The sequence below is a fragment of the Pieris brassicae genome, chromosome 13, assembly GCF_905147105.1.
Source record: "Pieris brassicae chromosome 13, ilPieBrab1.1, whole genome shotgun sequence".
NCBI classification, from domain to species: domain Eukaryota; kingdom Metazoa; phylum Arthropoda; class Insecta; order Lepidoptera; family Pieridae; genus Pieris; species Pieris brassicae.
This window is the reverse complement of record NC_059677.1, coordinates 3,707,599-3,729,786: the sequence shown is the minus strand read 5'-3', so window position 1 is coordinate 3,729,786 and position 22,188 is coordinate 3,707,599. Positions and strand designations below refer to the sequence as shown.

At 32.7% G+C, this 22,188-nt stretch overlaps 3 protein-coding genes across 5 annotated transcripts in view; 2 read left to right on the top strand and 1 right to left on the bottom strand.

Annotated features, from left to right (window-relative positions):
* Nucleotides 1-659: 659 nt before the first annotated feature.
* Nucleotides 660-9,373, top strand: LOC123717654 (UDP-glucuronic acid decarboxylase 1). The gene is made up of 9 exons (XM_045673748.1): nt 660-960; nt 1,065-1,381; nt 3,251-3,430; nt 4,592-4,697; nt 5,727-5,840; nt 6,795-6,982; nt 7,418-7,550; nt 8,052-8,188; nt 9,016-9,373. Exons 1-9 carry the CDS (start codon nt 900-902, stop codon nt 9,130-9,132), a joined length of 1,353 nt encoding a protein of 450 aa, XP_045529704.1. The 5' UTR covers nt 660-899; the 3' UTR covers nt 9,133-9,373.
* A 346-nt stretch (nt 9,374-9,719) lies between these two features.
* On the bottom strand, nt 9,720-15,793 carry LOC123717655 (beta-1,3-galactosyltransferase 6). Its single transcript, XM_045673749.1, has 3 exons — nt 14,935-15,793; nt 11,715-11,905; nt 9,720-11,503 (listed from the first exon to the last, which is right to left on the bottom strand). The coding sequence occupies exons 1-3, from the start codon at nt 15,559-15,561 to the stop codon at nt 11,230-11,232; spliced, it is 1,092 nt and encodes a 363-aa protein (XP_045529705.1). The 5' UTR covers nt 15,562-15,793; the 3' UTR covers nt 9,720-11,229.
* A 361-nt stretch (nt 15,794-16,154) lies between these two features.
* Nucleotides 16,155-22,188, top strand: part of LOC123717909 (ATP-binding cassette subfamily C member 4-like) — a 68,790-nt gene continuing 62,756 nt past the window's right edge. For 2 of the 3 annotated variants that reach the window (XM_045674172.1, XM_045674170.1), the window contains exons 1-4: nt 16,155-16,468; nt 16,786-16,869; nt 17,534-17,619; nt 21,398-21,554. In XM_045674172.1, the coding sequence (XP_045530128.1) occupies nt 16,793-16,869; nt 17,534-17,619; nt 21,398-21,554 (320 nt within the window). In that variant the 5' untranslated portion in view covers nt 16,155-16,468; nt 16,786-16,792. The remainder of the gene's footprint in view (nt 16,469-16,785; nt 16,870-17,533; nt 17,620-21,397; nt 21,555-22,188) is intronic. The other variant, XM_045674171.1, reaches the window with a different exon arrangement.

Here is a 22,188-nt window from a genome sequence, read left to right as displayed (position 1 = left end):
AATGAGTACTTTTTAATTTAGAATCTGTTCATTAAGTTTTGACTGTTTACATATTTTATATAGTTAATTTTTATTTATTTAAAATTTAATTTAACGGTATTTTATAACTAGGGTACTTAATAATGTATATTAAGTATATAGAGTCATAGATAAGAACCGCTCATAAAAATAATTATCCACTTGTTAGTGAGATAATGTTCTAATCATAAATTATATTTAAATCAACTATATATACATGATATAAAACTATTTATATTTATTACTCAATATATATTGAGTTTCGATAAAATACCTTGCTATATAACATATAGGAATAGCAATGTAACGTTACAAATGAAATTTGAAAAAAATATAATTCGTATTGATTCATTCTGTATTACTGTATTATTTGTGCCGGTATAGGTAAGGCAGGAGAAATGAAAAAGTGAGAAAGTAATCTTTATTCTAATCTTATTTTAAATTTATTAAAATTGCATGTATAACATCAGGTAGATGCAGAAGGATAAAAGAATATTAAACAAGACACCTACGAAATTATTTATTTGAAATTGTTAAAAATTGAGCTAATCAAAGATGGTTCAGTATCATTTGACAGTTGTCATTTTTTTAAATATTATGGCAAGTTGTCATGTATTTAGTCCTCGGTCATCACTTAGATGTCAAAGTCAGTATTCAATGAAAATTCCAGTTCTATTCACTACCGCTAAAGTTAAAAGTAAAATATAAACAATTCTTGTAACATTTCTAATGCAACTATAATATATTACGAAAACAAACATTAATATAGACTTATATGTATGCACTTTATGTTACAAACCCTGTGATGAGATAGGCATGAAAAAAATCGTTAAACCTTATCGACATGTAAACAGTAGTACGACGGTGAACTATTTACAGAAATGATAAGACAGTCATTAAAATTCCGAAAAACTCTTACAATTATATGTATTGTAGCTTTATGTAAGTACTAATTAAATTGACATTGGCAGTCTATAACTAATCAATAATTTATACATTAATATAATATCAGAAGTATTTCCTTTAATGTTAATTAATCGTTCCAGTGATCTTTATATTTCTTATACTTAAGCAAGACAAAGTTTACGACATTCAAATTGCGAAGGAGGATCAGAAATCAGATGATGTGCAGGGTTTGAGCTATAGAGACTTTAATCGGCAACCAAAGAAAGATATACCTAAAGAGGAAAGTATTAGAAAAATGGAAACAAAAATTGTAGGTGATAATACAAAACAGGAATTGCAAGAGGCTAAAGCCAGAATAGAACAATTGGAAAAGAAGTTAGCTGTTTTAGAAGGCAGAATACCACAAAATTATCCAGAAGTTAAATATCTTGGATATAAACACAGAAAAAGGATTTTGGTAAGTTATAACGCAATTTGGTTTAATTTAGATACATTTTTGTATAACCAAAGCATGTTGTACTTCTGGATAAGCTACATGCTACGCTTTAGGAGGTGGCTGCAAGTAAATAAGCAACAATTACATGTAGATGTCTAACTACAACAAAATTCTAAATAATGTAAAACTCAAATCAAAATCATGAAAGTAAAAATCCACTGATATACACTCAAAATCATTTATAACAACATACCAGTTATATCGTCCAAAATTAAAGGTCCTGGTAGGTTAAAGCATTAGGTACATAATAATAACATTATTGCTAATAACATTATTAGACCAAATATGAGTAGTCCCTGCGATGTTGTTATAATATATTTTGACTGTACCTCCTAAGTTACAAAGGGATAAAGCTGGAAAATTCTATTCATTTGAAAAAAATTAATAGAATTAACTATTAAAGCCTGAATCTTTATTTAAGTTTATAAGAAAAACTGAGAAATTGTCATTTATGTGTTTCTACATTAATTCCTTAATTTATAGGTGAGGCACTAACTTAAATAGGGCCTAGCGCAAACCTGAAGTTAGTAAGTCAATATATGTATTGTGCTGTAGGCGCAAATATTTTTTTAGAGAATCAGTAAATTTAGGTTTTAGAATTGATTTTTTGAATTATGTTCTTTGGGTGCAAGCTAACATAATACAACAATTAAAGTTTAATTATTGGTTGATCACTGATTGGTTATTGATATATTAAAAAAAGTTGTTTGTGAAAAAGCTCAAAAATTTGAAAAATCAATCTTAAGTGTGAATGTGTGTTTTGTAATGGAAAGTATAAAATTAGTTATAAACTTATAAATTGGAATAGGTCTAGTTACTTAACTACATAAAAATCCATAAAAATAACATAGATAATCTATGAAGATGGACTTTCCTACCTAATCAAATGTTTATAATATTTAATACAACAAATTTAGTTATATTTTCGTTAGCAGTCAGGTACTATTGATACATATAAATTACCACTAACAAAAGGTTTTTAACATAACTGTAAATGAATATCTTCTTGTATTTTTTTTATTATTTGCATATCACATGATAATGTTAATTGTGTGCATAATAAATTTGTAAATTTCATAAACATTGAACAGAATATTTGTACAGCTTTTAACTTCACCTTTCAATGGTAGTAAAATAAGTTTTCATTTGAAAAATGTACTAGTTTGTAATTTTTATCATTGCAGGCTTTCAAACTGTATTAACTGTTAAAATATAAATTGCTGAGCATAAAATCTTTTTGTTGCTCCCATAGATAAAATTATTTCCTATATGACTCAGGAATAGTGTGGTTTTCTACTAAATGAATATAAATTATATAATTAAAGGGTCCGTCTTCATGGATGCAACTAACTAAAACTAAAGTAAAGATGTGTCAAGATTGACACACAAGATCTTATTTTTCCACATCAGTAATCTATATATTACAGTAACAATGTTTTTCTGAATTTCTGTATGAACTATTTCCACTAGGAATAAAATCTATTTTTGTACCACTGTTCCCTAGATTATAGAAATAAAGTGACCACTACCAAAATAACAGCAATATTCAGAATTGTAGCAGAAATTCAAAATGTATCATGATTTTCAAGAATTTTAATAAACAGTATTTTGTAAAAAGTAATCCTAATAATATTTAATACACAACTTTTAGCGACCACCATGGGTTTGACAGATACACTTATTGACCTTTGTTCAATTTAACCAATCAAAATAAACAACATTATGTTCAAGGATTTATCTTGGAAGCGGTCTTTTATATTATAGTAATGTAATCATTACAATTATATTTTAACTCTATCAGAAAATATTTTTTTATATTTTATTTTTCAGGTAACAGGAGGTGCAGGTTTTGTAGGCTCACATTTAGTTGATGTTCTAATGATGCGTGGACATGAAGTTATTGTAGTTGATAATTTTTTCACGGGACGGAAGAGGAATGTTGAACATTGGTTCGGACATAGGAACTTTGAGTTGATCCACCATGACATTGTTAACCCACTATATGTTGAGGTATCTATACTTAGATGTTGATGTTTTGAGCGCTTTCCAATGTCATACTCTATAATAAAAAATATTTTGACAGCTCTTCAAATTTGATTGATCTTTTTGAAAGTTTTTGTTTGGCATTATTTATTCTCTCCGGGGAGCGAGATCGCATGGTACTTACATTAATATCGGGAAGCATGTTACAGAATAGCAATGCTGGTTCGAATAGAAAAATATTATTTGTATATCACTATTTATCAAGGATAACAAATAGTAGCGCCATCTCCTACAGAATGTTCCCCCTAGTGCCAATTTCAAATATCACATATAAAACCGCTAAATTTTGTGTTGTACACAAATGATCGGATATCATTTTGGTCTTATTATTTCAGTTAGAGCCACGCTTGGAGTTTATATTTGGCTTAGTTTGTTGGTTGGTTTAAAATATAATTTTGTATAAATTCATACGATTTAAAAAAATAGAGTAAATAGAAATGTTAACGACACCTACAAATAGATGTACAAACAGTAATAACCAGGTTGATATACAACCCCTCGACTATAGCCAAAGGAGCTGGTCGGGCAGTGTTTGACTGAACCGAAGGCTTCTCGAGGATCCTTTTAGATTCAGTCCGTTGATACATTTTTAAATACCCTTAATCTTTTTAACTATAAGCTAACGGAAAAGAGTAAATTGGGCATTTCTTTATCTGTAGCCAACTAATCTCAAATGAGGTTCGACTGGCCGTATAGGGAAGGCTTATCCCGAAATTCGGTAGTGAATATTCCAGCGAATGAAAGTAGAATAAAGGCGGGGTGGTATAAGATAAGGAAGCGCCGTGTGGGTTAAAGACGACGTAGTGATACGGGAATGCTTAGGAGTGGCCATGTAAAAGCTGCTTATACGTAGGATCTACAAGGCTACGGTGGATGGTGAGGTCGGGTTGGCTTGCCCTTGTCGTACGCACTTGGAAATCCAGGACGTACTAGAGAAGGGACAAGTCAAAAGTTCCCGTAGCGGACGAGTGCATGGTGGAAGTCAAAAGTGGATGAAGCAAGAGTGGTATGTCATATGGATCAGGTCAGAGATTCGTGTTCTCTGTTCACACCTTAAAAAGGCGTGAATGTATAAAAGAAATGGATTAAGTTAAAACTATTTGTTTTAATTGCATGACATCATTTCAGGCAGACGAAATATACCATTTAGCTAGTCCAGCTAGCCCGCCCCATTACATGCAGAATCCAGTCAAAACGATAAAGACAAATACACTAGGAACAATTAATATGCTAGGTTAGTATTCATCATGTACAGATACCGGCAAACTTCTTAAACAGGGAGTGGGGGAAAGTTTGCGCGGGACACAAACGTCAACTGAGTTACCAATCACGCGTCGACACGTCACTCTCCTGCCGCCTCCCCTCCCAGTGATACCTAAAAATCGCTTCTGCGCAGAAAAGGACATTTGTTCAAGATGTTTGCCGGTATGAATATTACTAGATGTTGAGGTCAATTCGTAGTAGCGTTGAAATCCTTTCAAGAATTTTCTTGTAATTAGACTGAACTGTTTTGAGGTTACTGACTGAAGTATCCTTGACAGTTGTGTCCTCTGTTTCTAAATGTATTGTGTTTCCGGAGAAGCGAGTAAGAGAAAAAAGTAAAAGCTTATAACGTCTCAAAGTATATTTTGGCCAGTTCTTGCCCGCCCTACGCCCTTTACTTACGAACTGGTAGTAAATGTACAATTAATTTAAATTATTTTCTGACTTTTATAAGTTTACTTGTTTACCCGTATGAATAAAGTTATTTTGAGTTTGGTTGTCAGAATGCAGTCTACAGCATACCTGTACCGAGCACAGATCATTACACTTGATAAAGATGTCGACGTGACAGTTGGCAAATGGATGTCAATTGTCAGTTTACAGTTGATTCAATCATAAAAATATTATTTAAATCAATTCATTTAGCGTTATTCCTTACTTTGGGCAAACAGTTTTAAATATTTATTTTTACAATATATCGAGACCACAACATCTTGCGTTCTCTAAAATTGGAGTATTTTTTTAATGTAAATTGGACATCACCTTCATAAAAACTGAATTTGTAATTGCAATCTTTAAACTTCGTCTCTTTCTGTCATATTGATTCATCGCTGTGATGAAAAGGGATATATGTTTATGAGAGTTTTTTTAAATGAGTATGTATGTGTATGAGTAGTTACCAATTGCTAATCCCGCTTCAATGCTAAAGGCGTTTTTGATAATATAAATAATACAAAATTCAATACTCTATACAGATGAAATTATTTATTTATATTTTCAGGGTTAGCACGCCGTGTCGGAGCTAAAATTCTTATAGCAAGTACTTCTGAGGTGTATGGTGACCCCATGGTCCACCCACAGCCGGAGTCTTATTGGGGTCATGTCAATCCGATAGGTACGTATTTGGCGAATACGGAAAACCTATTGCGATGTACAAAAACAATCAAAAATTGTATTAATCGAATTAGAATGACAGTCATATGCGGCAATTCGATGACAGTTGACATTGACATTTTATCCATAAACATTTAATAAAATTACCGGTAAAACTTGTTTACAGACATAATGAAAGAAGTGAAACTTCTTTATGACCTTATTTTTCGAAAAATGATCTACTATATACGATACGATCTACTTTATATTAGACTTTACAGAAATTGGTTAAATAAAATAAAATTAGATAATTCAGTTTACCTTATTACTACTGAGATTATTACAGAATTTCATTAATTGTAATAGAATAATTACTATCATTGTTATCGTTATTATGTATTTTTGTTATTAATGGCTTCGAATCTCTTTGAATCAATCGTGGTAGGGACAAGAGAAAGATGGCGCATAACCGAAAAATGTGACGCGTAACTGAAAAATGTGACAGCAATTTTTTTCCAACGCCGATAAATAAAGTTTAGCTTTTTATTAAAGTAAGAAATAAAATGATGTAGGCAATGTACTAAAACAGTCATAACACTACACCTCATCAATCTAGGGCAGGACGTAAAAAAGATAAAGCCTACATACTTACGCAGTTTACGCGCGCCTAATGATTGTATTTTTTGGACTAAATATGCGTACTAAAATTCTGATCCACCCTTCAACAAGAGCTGTCAAATTTCAATATCAAAACAGTATTTTGACAATTGATTCATATCCGTCTGTAAACTGACAACTGACAACGGTTTGCCAACTGTAATGTCGACTTTTAGCTAGTGTAATGTTCTGTGCTCGATACAGGTTACACAAAGTTTGAAATGTTATAACTTTTTTTTTAAATTTCTGAATAGAGAACAAATTTAAAAACATAAGTACAACATACCTTTTAGCTGGTAACTATAAAGTAACTTTTCAGGCCCGAGAGCATGTTACGATGAAGGTAAAAGAGTGGCTGAGACTCTTGCTTACTCTTACGCAAAGCAAGAGAAGGTGGTAGTAAGAGTGGCGAGAATTTTTAACACATACGGACCGAGAATGCATGTATCAGATGGACGAGTCGTTTCCAATTTTATTATGCAGGCTCTGCAAAATTTAACAATTACGGTAAGGATGTGCTGTGTAGACGGTTTTTTAGGAAGATCTCTGCTGTAAAAATACCGAGTAAAATTTCCAGGACTTAAGCTTTCTTATGCAAGAAAAAAACCACAGCCCTTTTAAGGATTTAGATTATTTCTTCAGATTTCTATATTTCAGTAATTTTTATAGAACAGGGGCAAACGGGCTGGCAGCTCATCTGATGTTAAGTGATGCCGCCCATGGACACTCACATTGCTAAAAGGCTGGAAGTGCGTTGCCGGCCTTTGAATTGGTGCGCTCTTTTAAGGACTAAGTCTAAGTCCTAAATCGAATTGGTTCCGAAATGTTCGGCAGCTGGTTCCACGTAGTGGTTGTGTTATTTAATGTATACAAGCTGTTTTGGTCTATGACTTCCAAATAAAAGGAAAACTAAAGGAAAATTTAGAATTCGTCATTTTTTAGGTCTATGGAAACGGAAAACAGACCCGATCATTCTGTTATGTTTCGGACTTGGTCGATGGTCTGCTGGCATTGATGGAGTCGACATATACTCTGCCCGTTAACATAGGAAATCCAGTTGAACATACTATTGAAGGTATGTTTGTGATTTCATATATTTTAAATTGCGTTTGAACCGAAATATGAAGTGTCATTTGAAAGTTGACTGAGTGGGGCGTGGCCATAGATAATAAATACCATAGATTTGTAGATACCTTTGACGGTCAGATCAAACACTTGGAAGATCCTTCCTAGACAGACTATAAAGATTCCTTACTTTTTAATTAGTTTTTAATTAGATACATCTTGTAGAAACTGATGTTTGACATGGCTGTCACTAAGGATGACTTTTGGAGGAACGACACTTTCCTTTCTCCACAGACTATAAAGATGCTTAGTAGAAATGTAACAAAAACTCATTGGTGATACATACCCTTGATATGGCTATTGCTAGTTTATTTAGTGATTTAATATTATGTATAGATACAGTTCTATAAAGTATTTTAATCACTCATGGTATTTAAAAATAAATAAAATGCGGGTATGTGTGCAGTACCCGCATAAAAAGAACAATTCAAACTTGTTATTTTTTTTACAGAATTTGCAGTAATAATAAAAGATCTAGTCCCCGGATGTAGGAGTACAGTGGCAACTGGTGCGGCTGTAGAAGACGACCCTCAACGGCGAAGACCGGATATTGCCATCGCTGAGAAACATTTACATTGGTCTCCTAAGGTGAGTTTTGAAACAGAACTGTAAATGTGAAATAATATTGAGAATATTTTCATGTTACCGTAAAGTATGTAGATGAATCTCTATATGTATAAAATTCTCGTGTCACAAATACGTTCGTTGCCATACGCCTCTAAAACGGCTCGACCGATACTTATGAAATTTTTTATACATATTCAGTAAGTCTGAGAATCGGATACTATCTATATTTCAAGTGTTAAGAGTTAAGAGGTTTCACCTTAAAAAAAAACATATTTTTTGGATATGTTTTTATGATACAACATACAACCCCTAGTTTTATTATAGTAGCTATGTTATAGTATTGAACTTAACAAATGTTTCCTGGAAATAATATACATGGCAAAACGACGTTTGCCGGGTCAGTTAGTATGTGTATATTATTCACACTTAAATATCAACAAGAACCACAGATATTTGACGTTGCTGCTACCTTTTTTTTGTTGACAGCACTTACGTCACTATAGTTCGACGGTAAAATATAAATAAGTATATAACTTTAGTGATAAATTAAAATTATAGTAAACAATACTTATATAGACATCCTTAGACAGTTCATGTATTACTTCCAACTATATTTATTTACAACCTTTTAGGTTTGAGCCTCATATTTCTATATCTGTTTCGTAATGCTTGATCTTCTTGAACTTTTCATCAGCCTTTCTGTGCTAGACGCTGTCGTGGCGAGACCTCACGATATTTTCCTTTAACTTCGAACGAGTCTTAAATACGCGTTCGTAAATGTAGTAAACTAATAAAGCCATCATAGACGGCATAATGGCGGGAAACCTACTTGATTTTTAATATTCCAGATATCATTACAAGAAGGATTACAACGGACCATAGATTATTTTAAAGAGGAACTGTCAAGAACCACATTTTACAATAACCAAACTTATATGGATGCCAATGTTAAACTGTTGCACTAGTTTAGAGAATTGTGATACTAGGATTTAGTTGTGTGAGCTTCGAAATATTCTATTAGCATTTTTGATAATTTGACTGAATATCGATTTGAAGTTTTGGCATACTTCAACATGACATTGACAGCTCTGTAAAGTAGATATGGATTAGCTATTGACAACTCTTAAGTGTATTTTACTGACAGTTAGTGACTTCAATCTATTGTTGATGTAGCATTCTCGCTACAGAATAAAAAAATATTTTTGACGCATTTCTTTTTCATAACATTTTATTTTACATACTTAACTTCAAACACATTTGTGGCCTGTAATACATTTATAATTTTTAGATAGTTTTTTTGCTGTGAATGTAAATGTAATCGTAAACTTAATATAAAAATCGAATGTAACAGGACTCTTTCTACATATATTCTTTTAATTTTGACAATTTAACTGACTAAGAACACTTAGCAAGATTTCTAGTTCATCTATTATGAAATATTTAAAATCGAATTGATGTATAAAAAAATGTGTGTATAATTCGTTACTAATGACAATGTATAGATTCCTTGACATGTTTGTTGTGTTTTTGATAAATAAAAGGTATTTTTAAGATTGTTTAAAAAGTCATTTATTCCTTATATATTTGACTAGAAATTGAGGGAAAAACAAGATTAACTTAAGGCAATCAACATCGATTTAAACACACAGAAACTTTCCTGAAAAACATCTTAGTTCTTTATACAAACGTTTCTACTACTTTAGATAAATATGAAGAATTTTTAAAACAATGTAATGTATCCAAATATGGCAGCTCACTTGCGAGCCCTTTGGTAGCGTGGGTGTCCATGAACGGAGAAATTACTCACTTGGTTCGAACACTTAAGTGGGTATTGGACTCCACGCACCACCTCGGTGAGCGGCACTGCCTCAAAAATTTGAAAGTTTGCCCAGATTAAAAAAAAACAGATTATCTTAAATCAAGAATGTATGGGCAGGCTTTTAGGTAAAGAAATGTTCTATATACCAACTACATATCCACGACGTAAGTTTTTTTTAAATATGACCGAAAAATTCTTTCTAAAAGTACCAATCTTAATGACACTCATCTAAAGGTAAGTATTTCATTTTGATTACCATTTTTATAATCTATCTATTCTATATATATCTATTGACAGAGGATGTCAAATTCTAAATAAATATTGATATCTAGTAAACGGTTAAAGGAAGAATTGGCTACTGAGAATTATAGTAAACTTATGTAAATTATTAAGTTATTAGCAAATTAGAAACGACTTTGAAAAATCGTTTTTCAAACCTTAAAATCGTATAAACTTTCCGGTATATTAATCTCACTTTCGAACGCTAAGCGAAACACTAAAAAAACAGTACTCCTGATATTTTACATTACAAAACAAATCGATTTACTAGGTTGGTAAACATTATGAAATGTCAAAATATATTTTGTTAAGTATATACCCTTAACCCTGTGGTTAACTGAATCACTTTTCGACAGGCTTGACACTACCGCCAAAGGGATTTGTATGAAAATAGCCACGTGATAAAGCGTGAGCTAATGTCATTTCTTTATAAATTCGTTTAGTATTAGCGGATCACGGCTCTTGAAAAGTCAATGTCTCAAGCGCCTAATGAGTTTCATATGTTACGTCAAAAACGATCTGACATTGACATTTAAATCTAACAGTTTGACACAATAGAAAATAGACTATATCCGATTATAAAAAACATATCAAAAAATTCAGACGTAGGATAGAAGGGCAGGATTTTGTCTGCCGTTTCCAAGTTGGGGTCTGCACCCATTTTCATACGTAGTTGGCGGAGCTGCCGTCGTTCTCCGTCTCTCTTGCTACCGGGTGATTATGATACCGTGGGGGAACGACCACCTTTCTCGCAGTTAGGCTTATGTCTGAGCTCGTTGGTGCGACTGCCAGGCAATTTGAGTAGCAGAAAGTTTGTTTTCAGAGCGCCCATAAGAACTGTGTTCTTCTATCCTACGACTGAACTCATTGGTAATTGAAGTATTTCATTGGTAAATTTGAAATGTAGTATTTAGCGCCATATAAAAGTACTTTTTCTTTTATTTAGTATTATTTGGGTCCCAAATCATTTACAACACAAACTCGGTAAAACATTCCAGTCATAGAAGTAATATTTGCTTAAAGCAATTTCAGTCCTACACAATTTTTCTCCATGTGAATCGACCAGAGACCTATACATTTGAAACATGTCGATGATTGTTTGCTTGTGTCGCACAAGCATATTATTTTCGCAGCCTCTGGACTTCCATTGAGTATCAAAACGTATATCGTGTACTCGGTTGATGCCTTCAAGGGCTGCTGTCCAGACACCCATTGACACATCTTCGGAGTTGTAATGACTGAAAATTTGACAATGAAAAATTAGTATTTTCAATGTTAACCCCCTGGATTAAGCCGCATAAATTTTAAATCTGTTAAAGGAAATGATGTTTAAGCGCAATCTATTACTGTTTCAAAATGAAGACACAAATAAATGATTGCAAATTAAATAAGCTACCACTAGATGGGTTTATTTCACATATTTATAAATTAAATTTAAGATAACAATACCTTAAAAAGTCAGCATTCCTAGCTATATAATCCACAATACTTTTGGATATGATATACCCACCTCCCAATGCATATGGGAGGTAGGTATCACAGAGAAACCAGTCTTTTTCTTCCCATTTCCCATTAAGGTACACTCTGGCACGCCCATCGAAATAGCCCCAGTATAAGCCTTTATTCTCATATGATGAATGCTAAAAAATAATATTACATATAGTTTGGAAGTACAATATTATATGAGAAAATAATTTGGTTGAGTGTCCGACATAAAAGGTCTAAGCACCATTGACTATAGTAATTTTATTATTATAGAATATATTAACTTTCAATGCGATACCAAGGTAAAAACGACCAACCAGGCATTATACAAGTAAAACTTAATGATAAATCAACCCAAGAAGAGTGGATTAAAGCTGCAAAAACCATTAAAACTATGGTGGCCGATGTTTGCCCCTATGAACCCAACAATAACAAAATAGTATTCATCAGGGAAGCAATGACTAAATACAACAAAAGCATTTTATGGGAAACCAAACAGGAATTAAAGAATAAACAAACATATAAATACGTATGGTTTAGAAACGGTGTGGTGCGTGCAAGACAGGATGAAAACACTAAAATACAAAACCTAAGATCAGTGTTGGATATACAAGTGTTAAAAAAAAGACAGAATGACAATTAACTGCCCAAATTAAATGCATATAAATTATTATTATTAAGATGGATAGTTTAACTAGTGATATTTGTGAATTAGAAGATTGTATAAACATAAATGATTTTGTGAGTAAAATTCCCTGCAAACATTTAAATCTACTGTGTGTACACATAAACATAAGGTCAATCATAAAATACTTTGCTAGTCTCGAGCAATGTATATATGCGGCTAACACTGTTGACGTTATTGTTCTTACAAAGGTTAACATTTCTGATAGAATCAGTTGTTTGTATAATTTAAATGGACCATGTTTTCAGCACTTAGACATAGTAGGAAAGGTGGAGGTATCTTAGTATATGTAAAAAAAACATACATTTAATATACAAATTGTAAAAAGTCAACATTTCGAGAATATACTTTTTACCATCACAACTCAGACAAAATACACTGCACAAATTTGTGCTATTTACAGCCCATCTAGCCTAAGCAAGAACCTGTTTATTGACGAACTTCATAATATTATTAAGAACAACTGTCAGAAAAATATTGACTTGTATCTATTGGGAGACGTTAATATAAATCTAAAGCTAGACATTCCAATAAAACATAAATATTGCAACACATTACACAGTTTAGGCCTTATGTGTGGGATCACAACATACAGTAGGGCGGAACTATACAAAGGAACGATTACAAAATCATGCATAGACCACATATACGCTCGATCCCAAACACACGACCTATACACGGCAGCGGTTGGCACAAAACTTCCAACCATCGAGCGATCGTGCTTGCTTGCACTAAAACACAGCTACAGGATGTTCCAACATATAAAACATTAATTGACAATAATAAATTACGATCCTTCTAGAGCAAATTGATTGGAAGCCGACAATAGAAATGAAGTGTCCTATTGGTATATACAACTTCATACAAAATAACTTAACTCAAGCATATAAAAAATCTGAATTTACAGTTAAACTTAAATCTAACGCTCTTCGAAATACCAAACCATTGGATTAATAATAGAATTATTAATGCATGTCAGTACAGAAATAAACTTTTTACTCAATATATAAAAGATCTAAACAACTTAATACTCAAACAAAAATATAATAAAACCAGAAATTATGTCAATAAATTAATAAATAAAACTAAAAATAAAACAATTAGAACCAATATAGAAGCTAATAAAAATAATCTAAAAAATCTATGGGACATATTAAACCAACTAACAGGAAATACAGCGAACTACAGGACGTAGCTATACAGAACTCATTTGCAAATCAAAATATTACATGTAAAGATATTGCAAATAATTTTGCAACTTCCTTCCACAATAGTATTAGTAATATAGCAACCAACTGTGTAAATCCACTGTTAGATAAAAGCTCTTACCAGCGTGCAGAAAATACTAGTATGAGACTTCAGTCAGCAGACCCTAAATCAGTTGCAAAGATAATTAAATTATTAAACGACAGAAAGTCTCCAGGTGCAGATAAAATACAAAACACAACCACACATGTGCACATTCTTATAACTCGTACCCCAAAAGCTGCAACTGCAACGCCTTAGAATTAGTTCATAACCATAAGTACCTGGGGCTTACAATAGATGACCGAATGTCCTGGCAAGTGCACATTAATTCTGTCTGTGAAAGGCTAAGAGCAATACTTGCCAAATTCACTTTAATAAAAAATAAAATACCTCTTAAAACTCTGCTACTATTATACAAAGCACTAGCCGAATCCATTATAACATATGGACTTTCAAGCTATGGGAGAACATGCAAAACTTATCTAAATCAAATATTTGCAATACAAATATGTATTTTAAAAACAGTTGCTCCCATAAAATTAAAATCACAATATAAAGAGGACTACAGAAACCTATTTGCATTTTTCAAAATTATACCTATACACGAGAAAGTGCAACTAGGATTATTAAATGAAAACTACTTTACAGAAAATTACCTCAAAACAATTAAAACTCACTATCACTATTCACCACATAGAAAACTAAAAAACAAATTTCTATTACCCAAATACAATAACTTATATGGGAAAAAAACATTAGATTACATTATTCCAAATTTAATAAACTCGATACCAGCTACACTTACTAATATAACAAGAAACAATATTAAATTTAAATTAAAAAATACTACATAAGTCAAACAATTATAAATTATGCATAACAAAAATTATGCTATATACGTCATTAAAACATATTCGAATATAGGAACTCATCCTTTATGTGAATGAGAATTCTCGACAAGAACAGGTTTCTTGCATCAGCTATCTATGGCGCGTAAGTGTTTAGATTTGTTTACGACGTTTTACGTGCAATTTTAAATCGTTTGAATGGTTTGATTGTTATAAATTTACAGTTTATATGTCACTGGCCTTAGTATATATATATATGTTAATGATTTAAATATTTTCGACGTCCTGGTGGATAGAAAAACTGTGTACAGTTTGTGTCTCCACCACACCAACTTCATTTATATTAAGAACACTTATACAATAAATGAAAAATAAAAATAACTAGAATAATATTTAACAATACCTTTTTGGTTATGTGTTTATGTATTTCTGGATCATTCATGTTAGGAGCAAATGCTTCCAAATCTTTAACAATCAAGTCAACTCTAAGGAAAGAATCATCGTCACATTTAATTAAATACTTTAGACTTTTCAAATGTGACTGTGCCCATTGCAGGGAATATTTCAATTTCACAGCAAGGTTTTTGTAGCTATCTTCCAAATTATCTAGAAGAAGTAAATCATCTGATCTAATATGTTCAGATTTTAATCTCTCTGACATTACTCCAGTCAAACCTTGAGTCGCCACAACAAAAAACACTTTGATGAAATCTCGTTGAGGAGTATGTCCAACCCATGTATGATTCCATTTATACAACTTCACCTCATTTTCAATAAAAATATTTCCTACAAATTTAGCCCATGTAGCCCTAATAACATCTCTTTTTGCTTCATATTCTGGACCACTTAAAACCAACACTGCATACTCTATTTTGTCAAAATTACTTGGTGCTTCTTTTGCTAATTGCTGTGAAGCAGCTACGCAATCCATTCGTATAAAACTAAGAGTTATACCACAACCTAAATAAAAAAACAGTGTAGTCAAAAGTATCATGATTTTATACTTTCTTAGATAATATGTCCCTAACATATTGATAAACCAGATTATCCACTTCTTACATTATTAGACACTTCCAAAATAGTTAAACATTATTCTTCGTGTAATTATTCCATCATAATGTTTAAAATTGTGAATTAGATCCTAGTCGTAAGTTCGTCAGTTTTTTGTCCTCTCATTACATGGTACACATGCCTACAAAATCCATAACAAGCACTAGTCAAATGCCAATCCCATCCACAGCTTAACTCAATCGTTGCCAGAAGAATATAATACCTTTTCTTGTTCCCAATATGACCACACCTCCTCTCTGTATCCCTTACAATTACTATATATAAGTTCCTATAGGATTGGCCGAAAAAGGCAGCGATCTGTGATGGTATTTAATGATAAGAAAAGTCATTGCAGTACATGCACATTTAAATCAAATTATATAAAACTACTATTTAAACAGTCCATATTTATAATCTGAAACAGTATGTCGATAAGGCGTACTTTTAACTTTATGCCTGCCAGCAACACTGTTGACATTTCTCATTTCTTTTAAGCTTGACATTGACATTTATATTTTACTTTTTCTTTTGACATTCTCATTCTTGCAAATATTAAAATCAAACAGTCAAAATAGAAAAGCGTATAGAAACGCTTGTGTGAGTGATATAGTGCCGGTATAATTACTATAAAAATATTGGATAAAGTTGTAATTTTTTAATATCGAGAAATTATTTGATGTACGATTGTGTTTACACATAAGTGGTTAAAATTATATAAGAATTTAAAATAATAGTGGTTGTGAGGGTAAATAAAAAAAAACTAAACTTTCTAGGGATATCGTTCTGCAAAAAGTGTTTACCTGCTTTTGCTTGACAAAGGTGACAATAAGTTATGAAATCTACAAAATAAAACGTACAATTACTATCTTCATTCTCCACATTTAATTGTAAGCCCTTTTGTAGTTCTTTTACTAGGTATATTATTCAATATTTTTACTTATAACAGTTTTGATTATTCATTCGTTTTATTCATAATTGAGGAATAATATCTTACTTGATAGAGTTTATTTTTTAATGAATTAGAAATAAATGTTCCTCTTCTATATAAAATTAATATTGTGGTATTCTGTGTTTATGACAAAACTGCAGAAATACTTTATGTAAAAATAACCTACTGAGTGGCTAAAGTATAAAATTTATGACTATATTTGTTATGGTTGACATTTTTGATAGGTATCATAAATTTTGTTATTAAATTCTATAGTTAAATAATGGAGTCTTCAAATAAGAAAGGAAGGCCACCTCATCCTCGGGCCAAAACAAATCCCCTATCTGCCCTCACATTTGCGTAAGTATTTTTATAGATATAGTTTAATAATTTACTATACTGTAATGTAAATAAATTTGTATTAATGTTAAGTATCAATTTGCAATAACTATAAACTAACAAATATGACTCCAAAAACTATAAATAATAAGTCCTAAAATAAAAATCTATTGAATTTCTGAATTTTGCAGGAATTTTTATCAAATATATACTAACCTGCATTTTGTTACCACACATATATTCAAATGATAAACAAGAAAATTTTGTATATTTAAAAAGTACTTATACTTTCCATAGTTTTGTCTACATTTTTATTATATACCATTTTAATCAATAAACTCACAATTACTCAGCAAGCTTCCTAGCTAGCAGCTCTGTGATTTGATTTCAATGTACATTATACATAAATCATGTTATTACTTATTGTATGCTAATACTGATTAAATTATAATGCTGTGCAATTGCACGTAATTACTTGGTGTTTAAGGTACAAAGACTTATTAGCGGTTACAAGAACTGACACATATTAGACATCTTGTTTTGTATATTAAGCTCATTGTTCATATATTTGTGCATGTATGTATCACAAAAATCAAAAGTCAGGGTTTACAACATCAGGATTGAAAGTTGCATGCTCAAGTTAATACTGTTTTGGATTCAATTATTTTAATGCTTAAAATTTTAGATGGACCCTACCAATCTTCTGGGGTGGTTTGAAGAAAGAGATGGACGAAAATGATCTATATGAGCCACTAGAAGAACATGCATCAGGTAAGCTTTATTCTATGTATTATATAAAGTCAAGGGCATCCTATGAAATGTGAACTAAAGATATGTTTTTGTGTAACCATGGTGACACAAACAGTACCCTTTATTCCAATGTATAAGCTGTTGAGAATGTAAAACAAGTTCAAATAAGAGAGGTAATAAATTTCCCAGACTGAAAAATTCTGATATCAGATAAGGACCAGGGACTCCAAAATTAATTTTTTTTTTAGATTTTATCAAATTTTTGCTGATTCTGGTGAAATCCATACTAGAAATTGTAACTTCTCATGTGTGATAGAAGATATAAATTTAGCTGATATTTTGGCTATAGTCAGGCAGTTCTTATCACCGGAACAGGTCAATCTTTATAAAGCTCATGCCTGGAGTTGGAATCACCTCAGGGCCGATGCTGCCAATTGTCATCTGCCGTGCAAAGCAACTCTTTCTGTCTTGACCATCATCGCTAAGTTGCGTGTCTTTCAATCTTCTATAGATTGCACTCCCGAAAATACTCCTTTCACAAACCTGGATCTCGCCTTTCAAACTATGCTCGTCTCGAATCACGCTGGAGTGCCTCCTTGCGCAATCCTTCCTTTTTTCTTCGTTTAAGCGGTGGGTAAATAAACATCTCCTGGCGTGCCCTCCAATAGACCGCATCTCGTAAACATAAACATCTGGTAGTATTGCAGCTAAACCTCTTGACAGTTCTTATTTTCAATAATAAAATAATGTGAATAATGAAATATTTACAGTAATTATTAAGTTACAATAATTTATTAAATAATATAAATGCCGCTAGAAGAACGTATTACAAAATTATACATACACAGTAAACATTCCGAGACAGTTGACTAGACAACAAATATTTTTCTAGGATTGCAATATACATTTTTTGCTGTAACGAAAACATTAATTAGAATCTTCCAACGTGCCGTAACCCTGTTTATCGTGAAGTTTCTATTTTGTTTAAGTTAATATTTTTATGTTTGTTTTGTGATTATTTGTTTAATTATTTCCCTTGGTAGCTTGCTTATGTTCTGATATAATTGATGTGTGTAAAATTTGTGATGATTTGCTTGTATAATTTTATGCATACACGTTTTAGAACTTCTTAATAAGTATAATGTTATGTATGGTCCTCAGATATTTGTATATGTTTCATTATCAGATAGGCAAGTAGGTGATCAACCTGTGCTTTACACATGCCATCGAGTTTTTGGGTCGGCAAGCCGATTTCTTTACAATGTTTTTCTTCACCATTCGAGCGAATGTTAAATGCACATAGCAAGGAAGTCCTTTATTGCACAGCCGGGATTGCGCATACGGCCCAATCCCGGCTGAGAGCGCCCAACACTGCTCTGCTACGTTATGAATATGTCGCAGCCAACTAGCTCAATAGCCGTTCAATTAACAGCCTGGCCTTTTAATCAAACAGCGCCGTTTAACAAGCGGCCTGAAAGTTATTCAGCCGGAGCGTCTCTAACAACATTTAATAAACTGACTGGCTAATGCTTAGGCCATTTGTACGATAGTGAGCATGTGGCAGTAATAAACGAGATGAAACTTTGGAAAACAACATCAAAGTTGTGGTTTACCGACGCTATATTGACAGTTTGAAGAGTTTCGTTTCGAGTTCCAGAGTGGCAGAAAGTGGAACTTTAATTCACAGTCAACAGGCTGGTAATGAAACGTCATCGATCCCAGTCATTTGCGTTGCTGTTTGATCAACTGGCTGAATGTCTTCCGGGAAGCTAGTTGAACGGCGCTGTCTAATTCAGCTAGTTGGCAGTGGCATATACTCGAAAATAAAGATTTACGTACAATTATAGCAATTTAGTTTTGTGTTGAAGGTCAGAAGCTGTAACTTCGGCTCGAGGAGTTTTTGTTTTGCGTTATCAGCTCTCCGGATATTGAGAACACATTGAATTAGCATACAAAAACGTATCGATATCGGACGCTGCAACCGTTACACATTATTCATTTATTTCCTCCCGACTCCATCTATCATCTTTTAAAACTCTACTGTATAAACATTTCTTAACCTTAGGCAGCGTTCAAGTATTACGTAACGAATTTTTTTTGGGCGTCCTCTCCTTATTAAAAAAACCGTAAAACGTTACGATGCGGGGCGGTGATTGAATAACGCGTTATTGTTATTATTTCAGCCAGTTTATTAGTTTCCAGTACTTTACACCACATAATGGTAACTTTTAGGTATATAGGGTCACTGGGGGTGGTCACGAAACGTTTTACTATTGGATTCAGAAAACGTTTCGGCGCGTTTCATTGGGGGGGGGGGGCTCCAACGTTTGACGTAATACTTGATACGTATACGTTCCCTTATCCTATGCTGACTATAATAATATTATACTTTTATTTTATTTTTTTGTCACTCATCACTCTAGCGATAAGGCCGCCTGTTGCATCCCTTGTAATTCTTATGTATTGTGTTATTTGTGTTTCTTTTATTTTTATTGCAACGAATAATAAATAAATAATACAATGTCGGTCATGTACCTAGGGCATATGTGTCATCTTCATATGTTCGCAAATTGAGTTCTCAGTAGCGATATCGGCTGCATTTATTATTTCTTTTTTTATATTATGTGTTAGTACTGTGTGTGTGTAGTGTACTTTTGTGAATAAAAAAACTGACACATGACATGGAATGATTTATGATACTCTTCTCGTCGTCGCTACGGCTTGCATAATGCCTGTGTTGCAGCGGCTGGGGTTGTTTTCCCTACGTGCCTATTGTTTAAAATAACACTTGGCGTAGAAAAGTCTAGTATCACATCAGTCGAGGAGCACTGAATCGATGTTGTCATACATGCGGACCTAACTTACCCAACATCTATTTTATATTTGGATAAAAAATTAATGTAACAGTTAAAATGTAGTAAATGTCTGTGTAATTTCTGTCAAAATCTACATTCAAAATGGCGGTTTGCGTTCCGTTTCACATGTTCTGAGATACACACTGCTTGAAATATAATAATAATAATAATTTATTACAAGAATATGGTCCAAATAGTAAGTTCGCATATTCTGCAACATGTAATGGCGCACAAATTTGTCTACAAAGGAGTTTTACATTATTAGTCATATGAATTGTTCAATTCTTATATTATTTGTATCGTTATAATAGAAACGTATAAATTGTACATTTATGTTAATGCATTTCAATACACAAAATTATATTTAATTTTGTTTTAGACGATTTTGTGCTTGGACGCAACTTCGGCAGTCAAACCAATCCATCTTTAATCAAGTGTGGCGAGACGAGTCAGTTCTCCTTTATTTGTCAAAAATGTATAAGTCCCAGATATTTCAATAGAACTCGATAACAAAGTACTACTATCGCAGTCCGTTACTGAAACATTGTAAGTCGCAGGGTCTTTCAAGGTATTCTGTAAATAAAATAGTTGACAGCCGTGGCGGAGTTCTTCTGATTTGGTTTCGTTCTTTGCCCTTTATTTGAGAACTGGCAGTTAATTGTATGACAGTCGGCATATAGACTTGTAATACTGAAATCAAATATTTCACTAAGACAAATAGCACCAGAGAGAACGTGGGCAGCTCAGGGGCTCCGACTTGACCATAAATATTGTTGGGATATTTCCGGAGTATTTGTCATCCGGGACCAGCGCGAGGCCGTCCCTTTTTAGGAAGAGGAGATTTCCCCAATCCCCTTTGGTTAGCTTCACGGTCACACATCTACCCGATACGTGTAGGGGTTAAATTTGTAAAAAAAAATACTCCTCAAATCTATGATACACAGGTCCTCTGGGTGACAAGTTCGCTCGACTTTGGGAAGAGGAAGTTGCCAGCGCCGGTGGTAAAAGAACACCTAGCCTCCTCAGAGTTATTCTAAAAGCCTATGCCGCGAGATGTATGCTCTATGGATTCGTTCTGATGTTTATGGAGTGTGGGATACGGTAAGTGTTTTTTTTTGTTTTATTTATAGATTTACTAAATGGAAGATGTGCCTTGACATCATTTCAATTAGGCCCTTTTGAAAGTCTAAATTACAAGTTCAAAATGTGGAGATTTTTTTTTGGACCACATAATTAGGACAAACACTGGATATAAATTGACATACATAAAAAGCGGTACCTTCCCTATAATATGTGGACACGACCAGCGACATCAAGTAGAAGGAGTGGAGGGCAAGAAACTCTGTACTTACTCTTTCTCTCTCTTCTTTTTACAATATTTTTTATATATAATATTAGATAATTATAATGTGAAGACGTGGATAATGGAAGATGTGGCTAAAAAAAACTAAAATAGGCGGATGGTGTTGTAAGAAACAATTTTTGAAGTGAAATTTCTTTACCGGCGTTGGAAAAAAAATTCACATTCTTCGGTCACATTTTCCGTTACGCGCCATTTTTTTCGTGTCCCTACCACGGTTGATTCGAAGAGATTCGATATATTTCTGTAGTGAAATTTATAATGATTGCCATAAATTGCTTATCTTCGTCTTCCTATTTTTTGTTTTACGAGTGTACTCCTATAACGCGGTCTGGGTTATACCGCGTTATAGGGACCCCCTAGGTTTTCTAAACA

Excerpts from the sequence above, each read along its gene's own strand:
- LOC123717654 (XM_045673748.1), top strand. The coding sequence starts at position 900 with ATGATAAGACAGTCATTAAAATTCCGAAAAACTCTTACAATTATATGT. Across the intron at positions 7,551-8,051 it reads AGTTGAACATACTATTGAAG|AATTTGCAGTAATAATAAAA; the intron begins GTATGTTTGTGA and ends TTTTTTTTACAG. Across the intron at positions 8,189-9,015 it reads ATTTACATTGGTCTCCTAAG|ATATCATTACAAGAAGGATT; the intron begins GTGAGTTTTGAA and ends TTAATATTCCAG.
- LOC123717655 (XM_045673749.1), bottom strand. The coding sequence starts at position 15,561 with ATGTTAGGGACATATTATCTAAGAAAGTATAAAATCATGATACTTTTG. Across the intron at positions 11,906-14,934 it reads ATAAACACATAACCAAAAAG|CATTCATCATATGAGAATAA; the intron begins GTATTGTTAAAT and ends ATTATTTTTTAG. Across the intron at positions 11,504-11,714 it reads AGGAATGCTGACTTTTTAAG|TCATTACAACTCCGAAGATG; the intron begins GTATTGTTATCT and ends TCAAATTTTCAG.